The 24,977-nt window shown below is 42.0% G+C and overlaps 1 protein-coding gene across 4 annotated transcripts in view; it reads left to right on the top strand.

Moving 5' to 3' along the window:
* BABAM2 (BRISC and BRCA1 A complex member 2) overlaps positions 1–24,977 on the top strand; it is a 443,342-nt gene that overhangs the window by 378,061 nt on the left and 40,304 nt on the right. For all 4 annotated transcript variants that reach the window (XM_082427967.1, XM_082427965.1, XM_082427966.1 and 1 more), the window contains exon 11: positions 20,009–20,162. In XM_082427967.1, coding sequence (XP_082284093.1) covers positions 20,009–20,162 — 154 coding nt within the window. The remainder of the gene's footprint in view (positions 1–20,008; positions 20,163–24,977) is intronic.

The raw sequence follows: 24,977 nt of genomic DNA, 5'->3' as shown, positions 1-24,977 counted from the left end.
CGAGACAAGGATGTCCACTCTCACCACTATTATTCAACATAGTTTTGGAAGTCCTAGCCACAGTAATCAGAGAAGAAAAAGAAATAAAAGGAATCCAAATCGGAAAAGAAGAAGTAAAACTGTCACTGTTTGCAGATGACATGATACTCTACATAGAGAATCCTAAAGATGCTACCAGAAAACTACTAGAGCTAATCAATGAACTTGGTAAAGTAGCAGGACACAAAATTAATGCACAGAAATCTCTTGCATTCCTATACACTAATGATGAAAAATCTGAAAGAGAAATTAAGGAAACACTCCCATTTACCACTGCAACAAAAAGAATAAAATACCTAGGAATAAACCTACCTAAGGAGACAAAAGACCTGTATGCAGAAAACTATAAGACACTGATGAAAGAAATTAAAGATGATACACATAGATGGAGAGATATAGCATGTTTTTGGGTTGGAAGAATCAACATTGTGAAAATGACTATACTAGTCAAAGCAATCTACAGATTCAATGCAATCCCTATCAAACTACCAGTGGCATTTTTCAGAGAACTAGAACAAAAAATTGCACGATCTGTATGGAAACACAAAAGACCCCGAATAGCCAAAGCAATCTTGAGAAAGAAAAAAAAAACGAAGCTGGAGGAGTCAGGCTTCCAGACTTCAGACTGCACTACAAAGCTACAGTAATCAAGATAGTATGGTACTGGCATACAAACAGAAATATCGATCAATGGAACAGGATAGAAAGCCCAGAGATAAACCCACGCACATATGGTCACCTTACCTTTGATAAAGGAGGCAAGAATATACAGTGGAGAAAAGACAGCCTCTTCAATAAGTGGTGCTGGGAAAACTGGACAGCTACATGTAAAAGAATGAAATCAGAACACTCCCTAACACCATACACAAAAATAAACTCAAAATAGATTAAAGACCTAAATGTAAGGCCAGACACTATCAAACTCTTAGAGGAAAACATAGGCAGAACACTCTATGACATAAATCACAGCAAGATCCTTTTTGACCCACCTCCTAGAGAAATGGAAATGAAAACAAAAGTAAACAAATGGGACCTAATGAAACTTAAAAGCTTTTGCATAGCAAAGGAAACCATAAACAAGATGAAGAGACACCCCTCAGAATGGTAGAAAATATTTGCAAATGAAGCAACTGACAAAGGATTAATCTCCAAAATATATAAGCAGCTCATGCAGCTCAATATCAGAAAAACAACCCAGTCCAAAAATGAGCAGAAGACCTATATAGACATTTCTCCAAGGAAGATATACGGATTGTCAACAAACACATGAATGGATGCTCAACATCATTAATCATTAGAGAAATGCAAATCAAAACTACAATGAGGTATCACCTCACACCAGTCAGAATGGCCATCATCAAAAAATCTACAAACAATAAATGCTGGAGAGGGTGTGGAGAAAAGGGAACCGTCTTGCACTGTTGGTGGGAATGTAAATTGACACAGCCACTATGGAGAACAGTCTGGAGGTTCCTTAAAAAACTAAAAATAGAACTACCATACGACCCACTACTGGGCATATACCCTGAGAAAACCATAATTCAAAAGGAGTCATGTACCGCAATGTCCACTGTAGCTCTATTTACAAGAGCCAGGACATGGAAGCAACCTAAGTGTCCATCCACAGATGAATGGATAAAGAAGATGTGGCACATATATACAATGGAATATTAGCCTTAAAAAGAAACGAAATTGAGTTATTTGTAGTGAGGTGAATGGACCTAGAGAATGTCATACAGATTGAAGTAAGTCAGAAAGAGAAAAACAAATACTGTATTCTAACATATATGTTTGGAATCTAAAAAAAAAAAAAAAAAAGGTTCTGAAGAACCTAGGGGCAGGACAGGAATAAAGACACAGACATAGAGAATGGACTTGAGGATACGGGGAGGGGGAAGGGTAAGCTGGGACAAAGTGAGAGAGTGGCATGGACATATATACACTACCAAATGTAAAATAGCTAGGGGGAAGCAGCCACATAGCACAGGGAGATCAGCTCGGTGCTTTGTGACCACCTAGAGGGGTGGGATAGGGAGGGTGGAAGGGAGACGCAAGAGGGAGGAGATATGGGGATATATGTATATGTATAGCTGATTCACTTTGCTATAAAGCACAAACTAACACACCATTGTAAAGCAATTATACTCCAATGAAGATGTTAGAAAAGGGGGGGGAAAAATCTGCATCAGGCACGTCTTGCGGCTCCCCTGACCAGAGGCTCAAAGTGCAGGCTGCAGCTGATTACCTGACCGTGAAGAGGCACGGAGACACTGAGAGTAAACAGTTAGAAACTTTTACAGCAATTTGACATTGCTCTGGCATCCGAGCATGATTGTTTTTCTGGTCACTCAGTTTTATTTTATCAGTGTGTGACAGATTGGAAGTTAAAGTAAAACACAACAGAAGTAGCCCTTCACCTCGGAGCATTTGCGACGCCCCTCTGCAGTATGTCCACTTCCACCTGAGGCCTTGACACAGGAACCCCCGCTCCTCCGACGGCGCTCAGCGGCCTGTCACCCTGCTCTGGTCCTGCAGTCCCAGGGGCCATCACGGCCTGTCCAACCACAGTGTTTCTTGGCCGTAGAGCTCAGCACCTCATGAGCAAAACATGGAAGAGGGTGAAACATCAGCTGGTGCCACTAACTGGCCTGCCCGAGGGGCCCCTCGGAACCACGTGGTGTCTGCACGCTGCTTTCTCTGCCACACGCAGGTGAATGTGGCGGCAAAGTAGGTGTCCCTGGACGTGAGGGTTAGTCAGCCAGAAACCTCAGGACAGTTCAGCAGTGATGCACATCAGCAAAGCAAGGCCATTGATCTCACTATCTACTTTTTATCATCCAGAGAAAAATGGCATATTATGAAACACAGAGGAAGAAAATAAAGTCTGCCTAGTAGCTAGGCAGCCTCTCTTCCTCTGAACACCAGTGCGTTTAATGCACCCTCCCACTTCAGGACTTCTCATTCTATAGTGTGATTATCTTGTTTACTGACTTTCCCCAGTGATGAGCTCTTTAGGGCAGAGTACATTTTTGCTTCATCTTGAAATCCCCTGCTCTTTGGACAGGGTTAGTGCAGGTAGGGCAACTCAGAGCCTTTATAACTAAATGTACAAACTCACATACTCTTTTCTTATTTGACTTATAATAATGCATGTGGTGCTACTCTCATACCAAATCATAACTGATTTTTAAATAGTTAAAAACCCCATAAGTCATTCTGTGCTGTGCTAAAAGATGCCCTAACTCTCACCGGTCAAGAGTCCCATGGTCGGGAATGCTCATGGCCACCATCTTTGAGTTTCAAACAAGCAGCTCTCTCTTCTCTGTTGTACAAGTCTTAAAACTTCCCTGCACTTTAAACCAAATACATAAACATGTACATACATATATTTAGATAGAGGTGTGTGTGTGTACACATATAAAAAATGGCACCTCTTGGTAAAGCATTCCTCTAGACCTGGGGTTCCCACACCTTTCCTCTGGATCCATATTGGTGCCTACTCAGGGCACCCCTTTGCAGATTCTAGTTTAATTTTTCCATGAGCTAGGGATAAGTGATGACTTAGCAAGTTGAACATTTAAAGAATCAAACCTATTTCTCCATTCAACCAATTAATAATATACCTAAAGTGAACCCTTTGGCTTATAGAAACAAAGGTAATTTCCATCATAGAGAGTATTGGTAAAGGGTCAAGAATAAGGTGGGCGGGTGAGAATGGCAGTAAGAGCCGCAGGCAGGCTGAATGAGAAGGGATTAGCTGTTGAGTCCACATCAGGCTCTGCTAAGGTGTGACCAGGTTTAAGCTACTTTACGTTAAAGCCCTTTGGATCTTCCCTCTCTTTTTTATCCCTAATCTGATTCTTTTCATCTGTCCTTCAATGCTCTGTGTATATGAACTTCAGCTTCTGTGTTCATAACCTTAGTCTTAACTGGAGCCTGATGGGCTGTACCACACACACCGTCTTAAGAAGGAAAAGCTATGTGGGCCTTCCCTGAGCTGCCCACACCAGCATGCAAGAATTGTATTTTTATCCAGGAGACCTTGGTTAGTCCCTATAGGCTAGAACAAGGGGTAGAATTAAGGTAATTAAGCTGGCGCCAATGTGTAGGACAGGTAGAGAAGCAATTCCTCGACGCTGAGAAAGCTTATTGAATTAGTTCAGGTGTGAATTGATTAGTATTTGGAGCTGACCTAAAAGGGTTGGCATGGGAGGCCTAATGCAGTTGTTCTTAGGTTTAACCAAAAGCATATTCAGCTGTGTAAAGCGGACTGATATTTTTAAAAATATGCATTCCCGGGGCTTCCCTGGTGGCACAGTGGTTGAGAGTCTGCCTGCCAATGCAGGGGACACGGGTTCGAGCCCTGGTCTGGGAAGATCCCACATGCCGCGGAGCGACTAGGCCCGTGAGCCACAATTGCTGAGTCTGCGCGTCTGGAGCCTGTGCTCCGCAACAAGAGAGGCCGCAATAGTAAGAGGCCCGCGCACCGCGATGAAGAGTGGCCCCCACTTGCCGCAACTGGAGAAAGCCCTCGCACAGAAACGAAGACCCAACACAGCCATAAAAAAAAAAAAAAAAAAAATTCCCACTTCTCTTTGTCCACGATGGAAGTAGATGTGCCTCCAGCCCCACCCGTTCCCCTCCCGGTGGGACAGCACCTTGTGGACAGTCCTCTCCAGGATGTGCTGCCAACAGTGAGCCTTTCCAGAAATGGAAACAGCAGGATGAAGAGTCAGAGTTAACTCAAAAGCCCTGAGCGTGGTCGAATATTAGATCCAGTCTGTGAGGGTGAGCGAGGAGCAAGCTTATGGCTTTTATTTCAGACATGTGGCCTGATTCTTCCCCTGTCGATAGCAGGACATCCTGATGATGTCAGAACCATGGGTTTAAAATCTGAAGAAAGACTTGAATTCAAGGTCCAGCTCTGTCACATAACTGTAATTCTAAATGAGCTTCTTTCTGTCCCTGAGTTTCAGTGTTCTTAACTGTGAATGGGGGTAATATGCCCCATTGAACATCACAGATGAGACGATATATATGAAAACATTTAAGCCAAAAAGCTTGTATTATGACATTCACCAGGCCTCTGGGATTATCAGACTGCAAAGGTGAGCAGTCAGAGAAGGATGTGGAGATTTTGAAGGCATCAGAGGATATTGAGAGACTGGGCTTTCTGGAACTTGCTAAAGGAGGAAGACTGAGGGCCAAGCCTCCAGGGTTAATAGTCCCTCACCTGAGCTTTGTGAGGGGCTGTTACTCGGATGGAGAAAAGAAGACGGTAAACATTTTAAAAGGAAGGGAAGTACAGATCAATACGGTGTCATGGAAATCACGGGAGAAGAACAGAAGTGAGCAACGGTGTCAAATGCCATTAAAACCCCATAGATATGACCATAAAATATTTTCCCAATCAAAAGGAAGAAAACAAGGAAACCAAAACATCAAAAATAAAAATTCTTAAAAGTCTGAGCTCATTGTACCCAGGGGAATAACTCGTAAGGTCTGGACGAACAACACATCCTAGCCCTCCTCTTGGTCTATCACGGCTGTGCGGGTCAGTCTCAGACCTCTGTGCACTTTCTGATTCATGTCCAGAGAACGTTGCTTGCCCGTAGCAACCCCTGGCTGAGATGGCAGATGAGCCAAAATGCCCCTGAGTAGAAACTCCTTCCAGAATGTCAGAAACAAGCAGTAAATCTAATTTGTAGCACTTGTGGTAGAAAGAACACGGGCTTCAGACCCAGACGGCCCAGGGCTAAGCCTGGCCCCATCTCTTCTTCATGGCTGCCAGAAAGCGCTTGGCCTTGCCACACGCATGGCCTTACTCCCTAGTAAAAAGGGGCAAGAGACAACCATGTGGCAGGAAGCACCCAGCACATTGCAGTATTCAGTAAATGTTGATTTCCTTCCTTTTTCTTAGCATTTGAAAAAAAAAGAAAGAAAGAAAGAAAAAAAAACAAGGAATGGAACACAAAAATAAAAACCACCATGCCTAATTTTTCTGTAGAAAGAGATTTTTCAGAGTTGGGTTAAGGGAGAAGCCAAAGTCATACTGTAAAAGCAGCTTTGGTAGCTGCGGTTACTTTCCTCCTGCAGGGAGATTTGCCAAGTCACAAGGGGCATCAGACAGTGAGGCTCGCTGGATGCGGGGTCAAGACCTGGGGTTCTCTGTCAGCTGCCCAAGCAGCTCACCACTCTGTACCACAGGGCTCGTCAGTTACCAGATGGACAGATGATTTCCAAGGCCCCTTGCTGAACTGTGATTTAACAAGTATGTCCTCTGTTGTGATAAGACATGGAGATTTTTAAGTATCTCACCTGCCTAGCTCAGCTCTGCCCTGAAATCATATCTGTCAAAAACACAGCCAAAAGGAAGGGAATAGACCAAAGAGGTGTCACTTAGTCCGTGTGTTTCACTCACAGGGACCTCAGGCCTGACTCTTACACCTGCTAATAAGTTTGGTGCACTAGTTCCCTAGTTCCTAGCAGCTTAACTGTCCAGAGAAGGTCTGTGGTATATACGTATAGCCTAACCTATAGCCTGAGCCGGGAGATGGGGGTGGAGGGAACCAAGAAACTATAGACAGCAGATGCTAGACACTTAGACACACTTGCCTCATTCAGCCTGATGTCATGGCTGTATGGCCCACTCTGAGAGCTAATATTCATAATTGCGACTTTGAGTCATTTAAAGGGGGATATGGGGCTTCCCTGATGGTGCAGTGGTTAAGAATCCTCCTGCCAATGCAGGGGACACGGGTTCGAGCCCTGGTTCGGGAAGATCCCACATGCCACGGAGCAACTAAGCCCGCGCGCCTAGAGCCCGCGCTCCGCAACAAGAGAAGCCACCGCAATGAGAAGCCTGCTCGCCGCAACTAGAGAAAGCCCGTGCGCAGCAACAAAGACCCAACTCAGCCAAAAATAAATAAATAAATAAATTTATTTTTAAAAAATAAAGGGGGATATGGAAGAAGTAAATGTGAAGGCTGCTTTAGAAAGATTTCAATCAAAAACAATAAAAAGGAAAAAAAAAGTTTTGGAGCTTCCAGTTATTGAGTGCAAATATGCTTCTCTTAGGAGAACGGTGATCCAATACCTTTGCTTGAAAATGATCTTATTCCTTTACATTTGGATGTACAAGTCAAGCAACTCAAGTCAAGGGTTTGCCTCAACACGCTCACCTTGTGTTTCACAATGTATTCTCTTTAATTCAAGTTAGGAGAATATGACAGTTTAAAAACATCATTTTAGACAGCGATCATACTTCCATCTGAAGTGAAATTTCTAAGCAGAGTTGCTATCAAGGAAGAACATGAATTAATTTCCATTCTCCTACTGTATCCCCCACCCCTTCTCACAGAAGAAATAATGACTAAGGAGATGGCCAGAAAACAACTAAACAAAAACTTGGATAATTCACGGACCAAATAGGAATCTTGAAATATACAAAGATTGATTACATTTCTGGTCTTTTTTATCCAAGCACAAAGGAAAACTGACCAAGTTTTCATCAGGCTTCCCCTCTGTTCAAATGTTTTCTGGTCTCTGGTCAACTTTTGCTGCAAAACCCATTTGACCTTACATTCTCCAGAGCTATGATTTTTTTATTTTAATTTGAAGGAAGAAGATTGTAGAATTAAAAATGAAGAGTTCCTAAAGACTCCTGAATTTGCCCCACATAAAATGATGGGCAGAACTAACTTGGAAGCTTAATTGAAAGAACCTGGCTACCTTTAATCTATGGGTTGTATTTTCTAAACTGGAAGTCAGGTTAGAAAAAGAAATTATATAGACTCAGGTTTGTTTGTTTTAATTGCTTCTAAGAGAAAAGTGAGTAATAATAAGTATCATTTATGAATAGCTTCTATGTGCCAAGTATTCTACGTATATTCATTATGTCATGTAAACCACCCAAAAGTCTTGCAAGGTAGGTATTATCCCATTTTAGAGATGAGAAAACCTAGACTCAGAGAGTTTAATAAATTGCCTGAGGTCACCCAGGTCATAACCGATAGAGTAGGAATCAAGCCCAGATCTGTCAAATTCCAAAGATTGTATTCTTTCCACTGTACCATCCTGTTCTTACATTCCTTTAGGCTCCAACCTTTATTTATTGAGCACTTTCTATGTGCCAGATGTTGTACCACCTGCTTTACTTTCAACCTGGAGGTTGGAGTTTTTCCAGTTTTATGGATGAGGAAAGAAGCTCAGTTAATCTACCAACGTGATACAACCTCTAAGTGGAACCTAGGTTGCCACCTCCAGAGCACATGTTCTTCACGTGACAATTCAGCCTCACCGAGATAAGCTCTTTCCTGTCCATCTCACCAGATGGAACTGAACCTAAAGCAACCAAAGAATGGAATGGCTTATCTTTGAACGTTTCCATAGCCACCTAATCTAGCGGGTCAGACATTTTCCTGTAATTTTGATACCCCAGCACAGTATAAATCTGGAGTGGAGGATGTTTGGCATATGTAATACACAAATAAAAAATAAGTTCATGCAGGTTTCTGCATAGGGGAATGACATGGTGACCAGGATTTTAACCCTGTCTTATGAGGAAACACAAAATCACTCTTGAGGGGCCTGGTTTCCAAGCACTGCCCCGTATTTGACCTAAACTATGTCCCACCCCAATCTTACACCCAATCCCAAATCTCAGGCCCTACGGTAAGGATTGTCCGCCTAGGAAGGTAGAGTTGTTTGAGAGAAAACTGAAGACTCCTGTAAACTGGTTACAGGCCGTCCTCAGGCTTGCCACGCAGGGCCTCCCTTTGACTGTAAGGGACACACTAGTAAGTCTTAGGAGATGTTTTGTAAAGAGGAATCGGTTCCCAAACTGAGATGTGAATGACTGCACTCCCCTAATAATAAATAATAACATTTTTGATTTATGTGTTATACCTTCCAAAACATTCTCCATTCTAGAAGATTTCTACCATGTTGGGGGTATTTAAATTGCAGGAAAATGTCTGACCCACCAGAGTGGGTGGTATGGGATATCTCCCCTAGAAATGTTCAAGGGTAACAGTGCCCGCGGAAGAAAATCCACACTCCTTTGCTTTGTGCTCACGACTTTGCACAGTTTGGCATCTTTATCCAGAGCCTCTCTGCACCGGCATCCTGTCCTCTGGGCCGGTATTCCCTCTACCCTCATCACCCGCATTCCCTCACTCTCCTCTGCTCTGACTCCTCGACCCTGTTCCCTCTGCCTGGAATTCCCTCACCTTTCTCTCTCCCTTCCCCGTCATAAACCTCCCACTGCAGCTGCCTGTCGGAATCCTGGTCGTCTTTCAAGGCCCTGCTTATCTAACAAGCCTTCTAGAAGCCCTGAGATGGATTATCTTTCCACCCCACACCCCAGGCGGTTACTATCTCTATTATAACCCTCACCATCGCTTCCCTGCCTGAGAACAGTGACGGTCAAGTGCATGCTGGCGTTGTCCTGTCAGAGGGAGGACCGGGCTTTGGTCAGCTTGGCCTCCCTAGAGCCGGCTCATAGTAGATGCTCCGCGAATGCTCGTCAAATTAGATACTTGTTGCTGTTTTCTCTAGGATATAAAGCTCGTAACCAGACCCTTTCAAAAATAAAAATAACTAGATTCGTTTCAAAATTTTTTTTCTTCATAAAGCCAAGTTAGTCGTCCTTCACTTTGGAGTAGTCTCAGTATTTGCAAATTTGTGCCTGGTAGGATATTCTAATTTTTAAAGACTGGAATTTAAACTGACCAGTGTCGGTCCTGCTACTTTGAAAAGTTTTGTCCTTTCCTTCTAATCATTTGCATTTGGTACATCAGCCGTGAATTTTTGAAATTAAAAGCTTATGACTCTTTAAAGACTTTGCCCAGCTTTTAAATAACAAGGATTTTGCATTTGAATATATTTTAATTTATTTAAGGATTATTTTAATCAAATTCTTCCTTAATTTAGCCAGATTTCTGTTTTAATCCTCCCAGGCCAGGACTTTATTTATTGTGACTACATTCTTTTAAAGATAGAAGTTTAAACAGTATTAAATGCTGTTTATGGTGTTCTCTCTTGCTAGATTTTTTTCTGCATCTCATAGAAACATGTTTCCTTTTTCACATGTCTAGTGCAGTCAACATCTCCTCACTTTTATGATCTCTGCCAGTCAGTCCCTAGATACATAGCAACTACTTGATTGTGTCTAGCCCAGTGTTCACATGTGGAGGATATAAAATAACAAGAACGCTTCATTGTTAGCAGTTCAGCCGAGGCTGGATTATGGGGATGCGGAGGATGGAGAACTCAGTGAGTGACAGAGCGGGCAAGAGAGGTGTCCTGGAAGGTCACAGAAGCAAGAGCAGGTTGAAGGGACTGAACAAGAAGCCAGGACCGAGGAAATACCAGGATCCACAGGATCCAAACGGGATGCAACCGCAGGGGACACAGAAACCAGGTGGCATTGCAGGAAGCACAAAGTGTAGCCCACCATCCATTTCCAGGAAGCATGGGTCCTCAGGTGTAGCATGGGGCCTGCAACATGGGATGTGCTCACAAAACGTGTGATGGATGCGGAAATGGACGAACCAGGGAAAGCAGACAGAGAAGCGCTGGCGTAGGGAAGGTTTCTCATGCTGGGGACCCCTCGGTCCTGGCCTCAGCCACTGGTTTTCTCCTTTTCTCCTGGTGAGGACAGCCCCGAGCGGGCCTTGTTCAGGAGTACGAGTCGGACGCATGCAGAGTTCTGGGACAGAGGCTCTTCCTACAAGTTGAGTCTTGATGAGAGGAAACCCAGATGAACCCAGAAAAGGGAGGAGGGCCCTCCAGGAAGGGAGAGCAGCTTGGCCACGAGCTTCCAAGGCCAGCGTCAGCTCCCTTCATCTTTGCATCACCCGTTGCTCTCCGCATGTACCAAGGTGAGGGCAGTGGTGGAAAAGAAAGTGTGATTGATAAAATAGGGCAGGTTATGGCTTTTCTAAATTGAATATATACAATACCAAAAGAGCCAAATAAAAAAAGGAAAATTGTTATGTCTACACAGTATCGAAGCTTTATCGACTTCTTTCCTCTCTACGGAGTATCCTCCAGACTCCCATTCTGATTCAGCTTTTAACCTTCTAGAACCAACTCAAAGTCCATCTCGTCTGCAGAGCTTCCACCTCAAGCAGGGTCCCCCTTCCTCTGCATGGACACCATGTTCACGCCTCAGCCGTTGTCCGATGTGCTTCACTGTGGGAGCTTCTCCCCCTTTCTCAGGCCTCCTGTTCCCGCCCATGCTCAGGGCATGGACGCCTTCATTCTCCCTGGCACCCTACCTTCCACTCAGTAAATCTGGGAGAAAAGGAGGGACCCAGCTGACCAGCTGATTTTGCCAACCTGACAGTGTTCTCATGAGAGAATGTACATCTTCTTAGTGCCTGTATAAGCTGTAGTCCAGTTTTTATGCACCATTTTCTACTATGCTTTTTATTTTTCTTTACAACTTTGGTGTTTTTTTTCCCATGAAGACCATTCAGCTTTCCTGACCCTCTTAGTTTTATAAATGCTCTCATTTTTAAAAATAGTATTTATTTGAATATATATATATATATATATATAAGGATCATATAAAACATACCTATGTACTTTAGAGACTAATAAAACACCACCAGGACTTCCCCGGTGACGCAGTGGTTAAGAAGCCGCCTGCCAATGCAGGGGACACGGGTTCGATCCCTGGTCTGGGAAGATCCCACATGCCACGGAGCAACTAAGCCCGTGCGCCACAACTACTGAGCCTGCACTCTAGAGCCCGTGTGCCACAACTAGTGAGCCCGTGAGCCACAACTACTGAAGCCCGAGTGCCTAGAGCCCGTGCTCCTCAACAAGAGAAGCCACCGCAATGAGAAGCCCGCGCACCACCACGAAGAGTAGCCCCCGCTCGCTGCAACTAGAGAAAGCTCACGCGCAGCAACGAAGACCCAATGCAGCCAAAAATAAATAAAATTAAATCTTTAAAAAAAAAAAAACACCACCAACTTCAGAAATGGAACATAACGCCAGTATCCTAGAAGCCCTAAGCATGTCCTTCTCAGAAGTAACCACTACCCTGAGTTTTATGTCAACTGTGCCCTTGATTTTCTTAATAGTTCTATCACCTAACATATGTCCGTAAACAATATATCATGAATTTTTCCTGTTTTTGAACTTTATATAAATGGAATCATGTTGACTGTTTTCTGCTGCTATGAATATGTGTCTTTGCTTTTTGAAAAACTTTTAAAAATTATAAATATTTAAAGCCTACTCAAGTATGTAAAAAGTACAAAAACAAATACTATGTATCCACCTTAGCCAAATCTCAATATTTTGCTATAAGTGCTTCTGGTTTTGTTTTGTTTTGTTTTTAAAGAAAGAGCATGTTATCAAATTGGTTGCAGCCCCCTGAGCACCCCTTCCTGATGCATTCCTGTCCCTCTCTCCTTCCCCATTATCCCCAGAGGGAACTACTATCCTTAATTTGGTGTTTACCATTCCTGTGCACGTTTTTATGCTTTTTACTCCATAGACATTCATAAACAGTGTGTAATAATGTATGCATGTTTTTGGACTTTGTAAGGTCATACTTAACAATGTTCATCTATAACTTGCTTTTTTCACTGAACATTATGTTCTTGAGATTTATCTATGTTGATACATGTAGCCCTAGCTCATTCGTTTAAACTGCTATAAGGTATTCCATTGAGGAATGTACCACAGTCTCCAGTTGATGGACATTTTAAGATGTTTCCAATTTTTGTTATCACAAACATTGCTACAGCAAACCTTCTCCTAACTACCTTCTTATGCACATGCGGCAGTATTTTAGGAGTGGGAATGCTGAGTTATGAAGTATGTACATCTTCGCTTTTACTGTACAAGAGGTTATAGAAATTTACATTTGCATCATCAGTGATGAGAAATCCCAGTGTTCCACTTCCTTGACAACACTTGAGGATTGTTGGGTTTTAAAATTTTTGCCAATCTAATGGGTATGAAGTGGAATCTCCTTGAGGTTTTAATTTTACATGTCCCTTAAATGCTCCTTTCCTTTAGTTCAACAAGCCTTTAGCAATGTGTCATGCTGTGTGCTAAGTGCTAATTCATGGCCCCGATCCTTAGGAGTGCTCAGTCTTTGCAGTGATTCCTACCTGGCGAGGCATATCAGAGTCACTTAAGGTCCATTTTCAGGAACCAGAGGTCTGAGGTGGGGCCCAGGCATCTGCAACGTTAATTCCAGGGTGATGCCGATGCTCACTTCCAGTTGAGAACCTCTGAGCTAGTGGCGGGAGAAGCCGAGCTAATTCAGCCTGGGTTCGTTTGTGTGGGCAGGTGGGAGAACCTGGCTCTTCCTGGGCCAATGCTATGGCATCCCTTTCATCTTGAGATTCTTCTTACAGTTTCATTTGGTTGGCTCACTGGGTGTTGGAATGATTAATTTGTATCTGTTGATAGAAAGTACCTCAAAAGCAAATGCTAAACACAATGTAAGCAGAGGCCGGATTTCCTATAAGTTCACCTATCTGGGGCAGCTGTAAACTCGGAAGGAAACAAACAACAGCAAGAGAAGGAGGAGGAGGAGACAGTCTCTGAACTCAGGACAGTGCCTGAGGAAAGCGACCCAGAGCTCACACAGCATCACTTCATATCGTGCAGCCCCTGATCCACGCCGGGTCCGGGTCCTAGGGATGGATGATTAGCCATGCCTGACTCTTCAGAAGCTGAGATACATGCGGGATGAAGTAGACAAAAGGCAAAGAGAAGAGGCAAGAGAGAGAGACCATACTGAGACCGAGCTGGCCTTGAGAAGTGGCAAAGGAAAAAGAGCTGGCTAGGAAAAGGCAACAGAAATAAATAGAGAAAGTTCGTGGTCAGGGGCAAACAGCATGCACATCCCAGTAGCCTGGGGACCTCGGTACCACACTAAGGGCACATCAACTCTTTAACAGAGGATGGTTTGGGGGGTCTGGTAGGAAGTATTTGTGAAAGAGCAAGTGAAGTCTTCTTAACACTTGGGACTCTTGTGTATAATGGTCTTTCCATGTGTTCTCTGTCATCAAGAAAAGGCTAAATTATTTTCAGTATGTTATATTTACTGAGACGTGAAAGTCTGTACAAAGTTTAGAAAGATACCCATCAAAAGAGTTAAAATTAAACACTGTGAAAATTTATGCTGTAGTTAGAAATTTCACATATATGGAGGAGTGTATAAAGCCGGATTAAAAAGAAAAATACAAACTAAGGAAAAGGACGAGTAGGGGGAGAGAAGGAATGTTTATTTAGTACCTGCTCTTTTTTTGTTCAGTTCTTTCAACAATGCTATAAGAATTATTATCCTCATTTTGCAGATGAGAAAATCAAGATTCAAAGAGATGAAATGTTTTGCCTATGGTCTCACCGCTAATAAATGAATGAGGCTAGGATTTGAACCCATTTTTATCTGACTCCAAAGGCTGTAGGTACCTTTTTCCATCATACCGTGCTGTCACCTCCCATATTAGGATTTTTAGCGTTTACAGCAAAATTCAAGAAACTCCAGGCTTTAGTTTGGTAATACTAGTAAAACCCCAAAGGTAATCTGTTTACATGATCAAATCACAAAAAGATAGTGAAAAGTTGAAACCAGTTTAATAACATGTGGTTAATATTTAGTCTCCTTGGTCACTTAAGTGTAAGGCAGTGATAGTAAAAGGAGACACCATTTGATTTTTAATGCCTTGAGTAGGGACACTTCTGAATTGGAAAACTTGACTTTTATACTTCTTGTAAGCAATGTATGGTATATAACTTTCTAGTGGTTAGAATCTGTGTGTCTCAGAGGTTTAGCGTGTGGTTAGTAAGATCAGGGGTGGTCAGTAAATAAATGGCAGCTTCCCTAATTGGTTGTGTGCCCACTGTGGGGGCAGCCTGGGAATGAGATGTGTACAAACTGCTTTTAGGAAGAATTGACCTCAGTGGGAATCATCTTTGGAAGGGAAGTTTACAGCCATTCAACGTGGGGTTAAAACTGTCTCCTAATGCGGCTTCGAGGAACCAGAGGGGCCTGAGAGGACTGGAAATGGGAATGGGGACTGTCACCACCACAGAGTGACTCCATGAGCATCTTCCCTGCTAAGCCAGGAACACAAGAGTATAGAGTTTGGAAGGTTTGGAGAAATGAAATAATGGCTGACTTGTGAATAATGACGAAAATATTTGATGATGTGACTCCCAGGGAAGCAATTATGGTTAACCCCTCGTTTGTTTGGCATTTTCAAGGATTGAACCGTCCCACATAACTGAATTTTCCAGACAACTAAAACTTTCCTATTTATGCGCCTTGAATGTTTTTAACCATGCTTGGTGGAAATGTTTTTGAAATAGATTATACAATTATCCTGCCTCCTTGAACAGAAGCTGCAAGAAATAACATTTCCTTTTGTTGCCTTTGACTGCAGGTCTGAGAAGACCTGATTAGATAGGTTTAAATGGTTAGGGCTTGTAATCGTCTCACATAACAAGAAATCCAGAGCTGGGCAGTACCAGAGAATGATGAATTCTCAGCTCAGTGATGTCAGGCTGACTTTCCGCTCATGGTCACGAGATGGGTGCACAGGTCCAAGCCCCAAGATCTCACATGATAACATCTAGGCGAGAATGAAATGGGGGCGTCTCCGTACATGTGTCTTTAATTAGAGAGGAAAATATCTCTCAGAAGACCCCTGGCCAACTTCCCCTCAGGTCCCATTGGCAGGACTGAGTCACATTTCTATACCTTGGTTTTACGGGAAGTCTGAGGGAGTGAATACCCAGCACTCTCCGACTATGGGGTGGGAGGAGGGCTCTGCCCGTAAAAAAGAAGGATGGAGAATGGCTGTTGGGTAGGCAACCAAGAGTGTTGGCCATATTACCAAGATTGGGAGTGAACGTCACTATGTACGGTTATAGCTTGAGGGATGGTCGAGCTTTTTGCTCCTACACTGAATCACCCCAGACTGGGCTGCTTTTTGATTTCCTAAGTCTGCTTTTGTTTAGTATTCTCTCTCCTTGCTTTATGCCAGACTGCTAATTATCACTACTTGCTGTTAATGTCCCTTGCCCTAATCTTGCCATAATTAGATTTTTTTTTTTTTTCTGGAAAAACCATATGATCAAACTTGTTAGAACTATGCCTGAAATGTTGAGTGAGTATCTGGCAGCTGTCCTGTGGGTCGGATACATAGTGTGGCATTTCTTTTGGCTGTTCAGTGTCACTTTTCCATTGTTGAGGTTTTGGGGGAAGTGAGCAGTTTTTAGAGAGTCTTATGAACTTAGAGAAAACTAATGAAGTCTTCTTCTGGTGCAAGGATGAGCACATAGGGCCAGTTACGCTTATTTACTAGAGAAGGTAAAACCGTCGGAACTTCAGCATGGTTTAGAGAGAGGCAGCAAAGTTTATCGGTGCATTCAGCCCCCTCTCAAAGCTGCACGGAGGGTGGCTGCTTGGACAGCACCACCAGCTCTGGGACTGTGGCCAGGGGAACCTGTTACTGCAGCCACTGTCCAGTATGAGGCAAGCTGGTGCAGAACTTAATTATTCCTGCCTTCTGCCAGGGTGTCAGAGCCCTGTGAGTGACTCCTGTGAAATGCCCAGCTTGAGCAGAATTAGCAGTGTTTGGATGTGACTTGTTTCAACAAGTTCTTGAAGAAAGTAATGCTTCGGAAATGGTTATTGAAATTATACTGAACAAGTGGGGACCATGCCTTCTGTGACTCGAGAGCTGACCAAAATTCAGTCTCTGTATACAGAAAGAAGGAAATAGGAAGCAGTTGTGAACATTAATACTGACAGTGAGTAACTGAACCAAATGGAATGATTCTACTCTGGGAATCAAACCCGAGCTAGTAGACAGGTTGGGTTCTAAGGAAGCAAATGTTAAAATGTTCAGATTTGACATGGCTGAGATGATGAGCCCAAACTGCTTAGAGCCTTGGGAGTTCCATAAAGCAAGTTAGCTGTTTGAAGGCCCACCAGTCATTATTTTACTATGCATCAGAAAATCATGACTTTAGCCTATAGGCCAAATGTGAAGTGTCAGAAACATTCGGGGATAAGGAAAACAAGTTTTAGTTTTTTTTAAAATTCTGACTAATTTGCACCATTCAAATCATTCTTCTAAGAAAAATGCAAAGTATTTCTCATAAATAGTTTATTTATTCACTCCTTCTTATGCATAGAACATTTTTAAAGAAGCCATCCTTTTAGTGACTGCTGACTGATCCAGGCAGGATATACCCTAGTTAAGCTGAGCAAGATATTTATATTTTTCTAATTTTCTTTTCTCATATGTGAATTAGTATGTGGATTACCGATTGTACCTTTGAAGGACTCTGACCAGTCCTGCCCCCTTAATAATGTAGCCACTGTGTTTGAGTTTTAATATTGGCTTCAAAAAAGCTTCCAGCAACTCATTTTCTAGAAAACAAAATAACAGGAACAAAAAATATAATGCATTTCAAAGCTCCAAAAAGCTGGTAGCTTGAGAATCATGAAGCCTATGGTATTATCTGTATTACTGGGATACTGAGTGGTGACTGTACTTACTTTGAATTTGTAAATTATTGGCATTGAATTTTATTATTTGAAATTATTGCTGTTTTGAAGGGAAGCTTGCATGTTAAATACTTTTCACCAATGCTATTGCTATTGCTTTGGGGGTTAATCTGAATCTCATTTTAATGTGTGGAAACTTATATATACTATAAACATAGTTGAAATCAAAGGAAAGAATATGTGAATAGGCGTTTTTCTAAAATTAATCAGAGGAAATGAAATGAGTAATCAGAAAAGAGATAAACAATTTTAGAAAACGATATTTATTCAAAGTGACTGAACACGGGACTTCCCTGGTGGTCCAGTGGCTAAGACTCCACGCTTCCAATCCAAGGGGTGCGGGTTCGATCCCTGGTTGGGGAACTAAGATCCCACATGCTGCATGGCGCAGCCAAGAAAATGTAAAAAAAAAAAGAAAAAACAAAAAAAACCCAAAAAGACTGAAGACATTACAGATGAAGCTCTGTAAGATGAAGGGATTCCAAAGGGTTTTCTGAATCCAATTACTTACCATTTGAATTCATCTGTTTTTCATGTTTTGTATTATTCCTATATGTTACCAAATCTTTGCTTTGGCACAAATAGACATGTATTGAAACTGCATTGAGGCACTTGGAAAATGTGATTAAAGAGTGGACATTCAAAATCTTGCCACTTTTCTTTGGTCGTGGTGTGATTCATTTGTCAGAAACCCCCTGCAGCACTGAGTCAGAGTCAGATATACTTAGACGTCTAAGAGGCCTTACCAACTGGACAGTTTTTTAAGTTTGCTGCAAGCCTAACTTCCCTCAAGAAATCATTTTGGGTACTTAGTGGGCCTAATCCAAGTCGAATGTCACCCTAACTGACATGGTGATACATGTATAACTATCTAGTATGTATCTTTCTGTCATGTATTTGCCTCGTGGAGCCGAAAAGTTGAACCCGATACATCCTTCACAGTGGAGACTTTAGCTTACTAAATTGTAATTTTGACGTAGTGAGTATGTTGTGAGGAGGTTATACCAGTAAACCCAAGAGCAGGTGGCAATGTGACCAGTAGAAGGAGCTTAGGATTTAAATCATAGGACTGGATTTGAGTCCTGTGTCTGCATAGCTATGGCATGAGCAAGTTAATAAACCTCTCGGAGTCTGTTCATCTGTTGAATGCAGCTGGTAAAAATAATATCTGCTTCAAGGAGTTGTAAGTATCGAATCAGATAAAGTATATAAAGGTACTCTGCAAAGCTATAAAAGTCTATACACATTTTTCTTATTATTTTTTGTAAATTAATGTGCCTGTTCTGTGTCCTTCAAGTAGGTAACATTCACAGAAATACACATTATATGCCTTGAGGAATGTGCCATTGAAACAGACTGCATTTTTAATGATGGTTTGCCTCAACTGAAAGCAGGAAGTCATTTTTTTAAATTTATTTATTTATTTGTTTGGCTGTGCCAGGTGTTAGTTGCAGCACGCGGGATCTTCATTGCTACGTGTAGGATCTTTAGTTGCAGCATGCAGGTCCAGTGGTTAAGACTCCACGCTCCCAATGCAGGGCACCCGGGTTCGATCCCTGGTCAGGGAACTAGATCCCGCATGCATGCCACAACTAAAGATCCCGCATGCCGCAACTGAAGGAAGTCATTTTATTTTTTAAAATTGAGTTAAGGGATCCCAAAATGAACAAATAAAGCACATAATACTTGTTAACAGCAAATATTAGAATCAGTCTATACTACAACAGTAGACATATGTAGTCCCTGTTGCATTCCATTAAAGAACTCCTACTGGTTTAGGAGATATATATGGTAACACATATGGAAAAATGTAAAACTGCTGAGTATCAAAATTCCCTGCTTGATTGGAAGTAAGTGATAACTTTATTTTTTTTCTGGTGGCCCAGTTGCCATATCCTATAAAAAAGAAAGATTATCACTTGCCCTCTTGATCCCCTTTCCAAATCCATTCTTTAAAGATGGTCTCCATCCCACCTCCTCCATCAAATTCTAGATGAGGAAGACAGTGCCTAACCTTTGAGGAGTTTCTGATATAATGGAGACTTAAAGCAGATATACAGCTAACTCCTCTATGGAATAGTGGACAAGGTAAGCGCCACAGCAGGTCAGGTGGCTGGGGGTGCCCAGCTTCTGTAACCATTTCCTAGTATTCCTTCAGCACCTGCACATCAGGCCTCATATTGGTTGAATTTTTATTTATGGGTGATTTGCCTCTCTACCTAGATTGTAAACTCCGTGAAGACAGGGAAGGCACCTTGTATTTCTTGGTCTCTCTCTCCATACCTTTTACCTAAGCCTTAACGAGTATTTGTGGTTCAAATAGTCTTGTACCCAACATTCAGGTTTAGCCAAAAAAGTGTATTAAAAGGCATTTAAGCCCTAACTTTCTTTTCCTTTCTTCTGTCTTTGCAGTTGACCTGCCCCTCTTTTTTCCTCGAGACCAGCCGACTCTCACATTCCAGTCCGTCTATCACTTTACCAACAGTGGACAGCTTTATTCCCAGGCCCAGAAAAATTATCCATACAGCCCCAGATGGGATGGAAATGAAATGGCCAAAAGAGCAAAGTAAGTGAATCAATTGTTATTTCTTGCAAATAGAAACATTTTGTTTATCTAGTCCAGGAGTTGGGCAAGCTACTGCCTGCAGGCTAAATCCTGCCCTGTGCCTGTTTTTGTAAATAAAGTTTTATTGCAACAGCCACACCCATTTTTAAACTTATTTTCTATGGCTGCTTTCATGCAACCATAGCAGAATGAGTAGTAGAAACAGACCACATATGGCCTGGAAAGCAAAAAATACTTGTTATTTGGCCCTTTATAGAAAAAGCTAGCCAACTCCTCATCTAGCCTCATCAGGTAAGATTGCCTTTTTTTCTTTTTAAATGGGTTATATGATTTTTCTGAAATCTACCTTTCTATTTATTTTATTTCTTTTTTAAGATTTATTTATTTTTGGCTGCGTTGGGTCTTAGTTGCGGCACACAGGCTCTTCGTTGCGGTGCGGGGGCTTCTCTAGAGTTGTGGCGCTAGGGTTTTCTCTTCTCTAGTTGTGGCATGCAGGCTCCAGGGCATGTGGCCTCTGTAGCTGTGGCAAGCAGGTTCCAGAGCGCTTGGGCTCTGTAGTTTGCGGCACGCAGGCTCTCTAGTTGAGAAGCGCGAGTTCAGTAGTTGTGGCACACGAGTTTAGCTGCCCCGCGGCATATGGGATCTTAGCTCCCCGACCAGGGATCCAACCCGCGTCCCCTGCATTGTAAGGCGGATTCTTTACCAATGGACCACCGGGGAAGTCCCTCTACCTTTCTATTTAGATTAGAGAATAAGTACTAGGTAGAAATTGGAGTTAAGGAATAACTGGTGTCGATGAAGAAAATATTGGCATCTACTTTCATTTTTTTTTTAATGGAAAACTTCAGCTGACAGTAAACAAATAGAAATTTTGCCTAGTAGTCAACACATGGATCCAGTACCTAGTTTTTCATATGGACCTATAATGTCTTTGAAGGAACAGAGTGAATTATATATCCCATTGCATCTCTGCAGCCATTACCCAAAGTAGGGCCTATGTCTTCTTTGATTGAATAAATGGCTACACAAATAGCTTAGGACTGTTAAAATCCTTATGGAAGTAAGTTGGGAATTTGATAAAGGTTGAAGTTAGCTGGAGCTTGGAATTTAGAGATACTACTATTGCACATGAATCTCTCTATAGAAAGCTTTCACCAGTCATATGGAATACGTAAATGTAAATGCAGAGAGTTTTTTACAGGTAAGACTTTAGTATCTGGAACACCAGTCTTCACGAACCATGGCCTTCCTAGATTGAAGCAACAGTGGATCAACACCATAGCTTCCAAAAGTAAATCATAAGAGTGGCAGGTGGTTATTACTTTATCACTCCGTACAGCCATATGCTCACACCTGTGATCCCAGCTGAAGGATGATCAGATCCAAAGAATCACAGAAATGAAGAATATCAATTCAGCATCCTCTTTATTGCTCATCCAGTATTTACTGAGCATCTACCATGATCCAGGCAATGTGCCCCTTGCTGGGGATACAATGATAAATAAATTAGAAATTGTCCATGTCTTCATGGAATTTATAGCCCAACAGGAGAGATCAAAGCCTTTATCATATCAAACATGTGACGGTTTTAAAGTACCTACTAGTAAAACCTGGCCTTCCAGACCTAGAATGCTCCTTGACTGGTAAGACTTCTTGCTCTTTCCTTCCCCTCCCTGGGTCCTATTTCCATCCCCAGGTACCCACTGGCATCTATATGTTCTGTAGTACAAGACCTTCACTCATAGCAGGGTTGGGGCTCTTTTAAATAATGACAGGGTAGCTTTCTCTGGAAATCCAGACCTCCCCAGATTCACATGTGGAATCCAGAGCTGTTGTTTACCTGAACCTTTAGTGTGCCCTTCCTCCCTGTATTCCTCTTTGTCTGTGATGCCCAAGTCTGAAATTCTATTTAAGGGAAAAAAACAAACATATGCAAATGTAACTAATAACAATGAGTAAGACTGACTTATCTTGAAATAAACTTGAAAAGGGGGATTATGATGTAAGTTTTACATTTGAGGGATTGCAGTTGTTTAATTCTCCGGGCTTTCCCTGTGTATACATAGGATCTGCCCTTAGAAGATGGGCTGTTATTTGTGGTATGTGCTGTGGAGTCTGAACCAGATGTGTTTTTGTGGTTTCCATGGCAAAGCTATCTCGGTGTGTGTGTGTGTGTGTGTCCGTGTGTCCGTATACGCACACGCGCGCTTCTTAAGTAGACATTTTAGAATGTATGAATTGAGTCTTTAAGGAGTTGCAGACCACAAGCCTATGATTTCAGTATAGGAATATCGTAAGTGAAGCCTGTTTATCTTAACAGATTGGTTCAGAGTTGCAAGAGACATTTGCTTTACTTTACCAGCCTAAAGAAAACATCCGAAGTAATGTTAAAAAAGTCTGCTTTCTACTGTAGTGAAGATGGATCCATTTTAAATGTAATAAAAGAGAAAGCCAGCAGCTCACGCTAGGAAGAAGAAATAGTTTAAAAGCTCCTTCTTTAATTGACCTGAGTAACTTCCCTGAGCTGTGTCAGAAGGCCAGGTAATGGATAAGCACAACCAGAGAACTGTCCTGCAGTACAGACCAGAGTTTGGTGGAGAAGGTGGAGAGACAGGACAGAAAGAGAGAAAGGTCAGCTGCAGCATTCCTTACACCCCCTGCTGAAAATATTGTATGTACACAGTGCGTAAAAGGCTATAATTCACTTGGAGAGCTCTGCCCAGGACATAAACACTCTCACGGTTTATGAACAGCGCTAGAGCCCTTTGAGTGGAGTCAGCTGTTTATTCCCTCCTGCAGAGCAAAATTCTAAGCATGTGAATTCAGAAAGGACACTTTCTGGCCAGGGCTCTTCCTGTGACATGTACTTCTTGCTCGTGGCTGTTCAGCAAATTCTGTCCTCACAAGTGAATTACCCTCTGCTGGGTGAGCACAGGCTTCAGAGTCATGTGTGCCCCAGTTCCTATCACAAGTTCTAATCTGTAAGCTCTGTGGCCTTGGGCAGGGCTATTAACCTTCCCGAACTTCATCGTGTAAAACAAGACTGTACTCCTCCCTGCTGATGGGCTTGATATGAAGGGTCAGTCAGTGGGTGGACATGTGAAAGACCCTTGGGTTTAGCTTCTGCTTTGTCCCACAATGCCTGTGCCCACTGCTTTCCTCCTGCTGTCTTTCTGCTCCTGCAGGTCTACCCTTCCTTCCACATTCTTCCTTATGGTTTTCCCATCCATGCTAACTTGCAGGCAGCTCTTTCCCCTCTTTCCAGTGTTGGTTGACTGTTGGTCATATACTGCTTTGAAATCTCTTTTGTATTATTCTTTGATTTTTTTCACATCTTTGTATATATCTCATTTCCTTAATCGACCTGTGAGTCCTTTGAAGGCAAGGGTTTTGCATATATCTTTTAAAGATATCTTTATCTTTTAAAGATATTTATTGTCGTGTAATTTACATACACTTATAATTTACATACAATGAAGTGGACAGATTTAAGTGTATCTTTTTTTAAAAAAAATATTTATTTATTTTTGGCTGCACTGGGTCTTAGTTGCAGCATGCGGGATCTTTGTTTTTTAGTTGCAGCAGGTGGGCTCACAGTTGCGGTATGCAGACTCCTTAGTTGCAGCATGCATGTGGGATTTAGTTCCCCAACCAGGAATCGAACTCGGGCCCCTGCATTGGGAATGCAGAGTCTTACCCACTGGACCATCAGGGAGGTCCCTAAGTGTATCTTTTGATGGAGTTTTGACAAAGTTACCTTCTACCCCTTTCCAATTAGTCTCCTCACCCCCAAGACAACGCTGTCTGATTTCTATCACCATGTCTTAGCTTTTCCTCTTCTAGATACTTCTTATAAATGGAATAATACAGATTGTACTCTTTTGTGTCTTTTGTATTCAACATAATTATTTTAGAGTTATCTGTTATGGCATTCCTTTTTTTTACTGCTGAGCAATATTTCATTATATGAATATACTATAATGTACTAATCCATTCATCTGCATATTATATTTAGGTTGTTTCCAATTTGGGGATTTTTATGAATAGAGCTGGTATGAACTTTCTTATATAAGCTTTTTAATAGACATATGTTTTCAATTCTGTGGGTAGATACCTGGGAGTATGTGTATGATTAACTATATAAGAAACTGACAACCTTTTTCGAAGTCGTACCAGTTTATACTCCCACCAGCAATATGCTGGGTTCCAGTTGTTCCGTATCCTCTCCAACACTTGGTATTGTCAGTCTTTTTAATTTTAGCTATTCTATAGGGGATGAAGTGATATCGCATTGTGTTTTTAATTTTGATTTCCTGATGAGTAATGATGAGCATATTTTCATGTGCTTATTGGTATGTCTTCTTTTGTGAAGGGTCTGTTCAAATTTTGCCTATTTTTAATCAGGTTGTTGGTCTATTTATTATTGAGTTTTAAAAGTTCTTTATATATTTGTCAGAAATATGTATTAGAGATATTTTCTCCTAATCTATGGCTTGCCTTTTCATTTTCTTAACAGTATCTTTTGATGAGCAGAAATTTTTTATTTTTAATGAAATCTATTTTATCAGTGTTTTAGGTTTTTTTAAAATTAATTTATTTTATTTATTTATTTTTGGCTGCGTTGGGTCTTTGTTGCTGCGTGTGGGCTTTCTGTAGTTGTGGTGAGTGGGGGCTACTCTTCATTGCGGTGCGTGGGCTTCTCATTGCGGTGGCTTCTCTTGTTGCAGAGCACGGGCTCTAGGTGCCCAGGCTTCAGGAGGTGTGGCTCGCTGGCTCTGGAGAGCAGGCTCAGTAGTTGTGGTGCACGGGCTTAGT

Source organism: Balaenoptera physalus (genome assembly GCF_965194825.1).
Source record: "Balaenoptera physalus genome assembly, chromosome: 15".
In the NCBI taxonomy this organism is placed as follows: Eukaryota; Metazoa; Chordata; class Mammalia; order Artiodactyla; family Balaenopteridae; genus Balaenoptera; species Balaenoptera physalus.
This window is presented reverse-complemented; position numbering and strand designations above follow the sequence as displayed.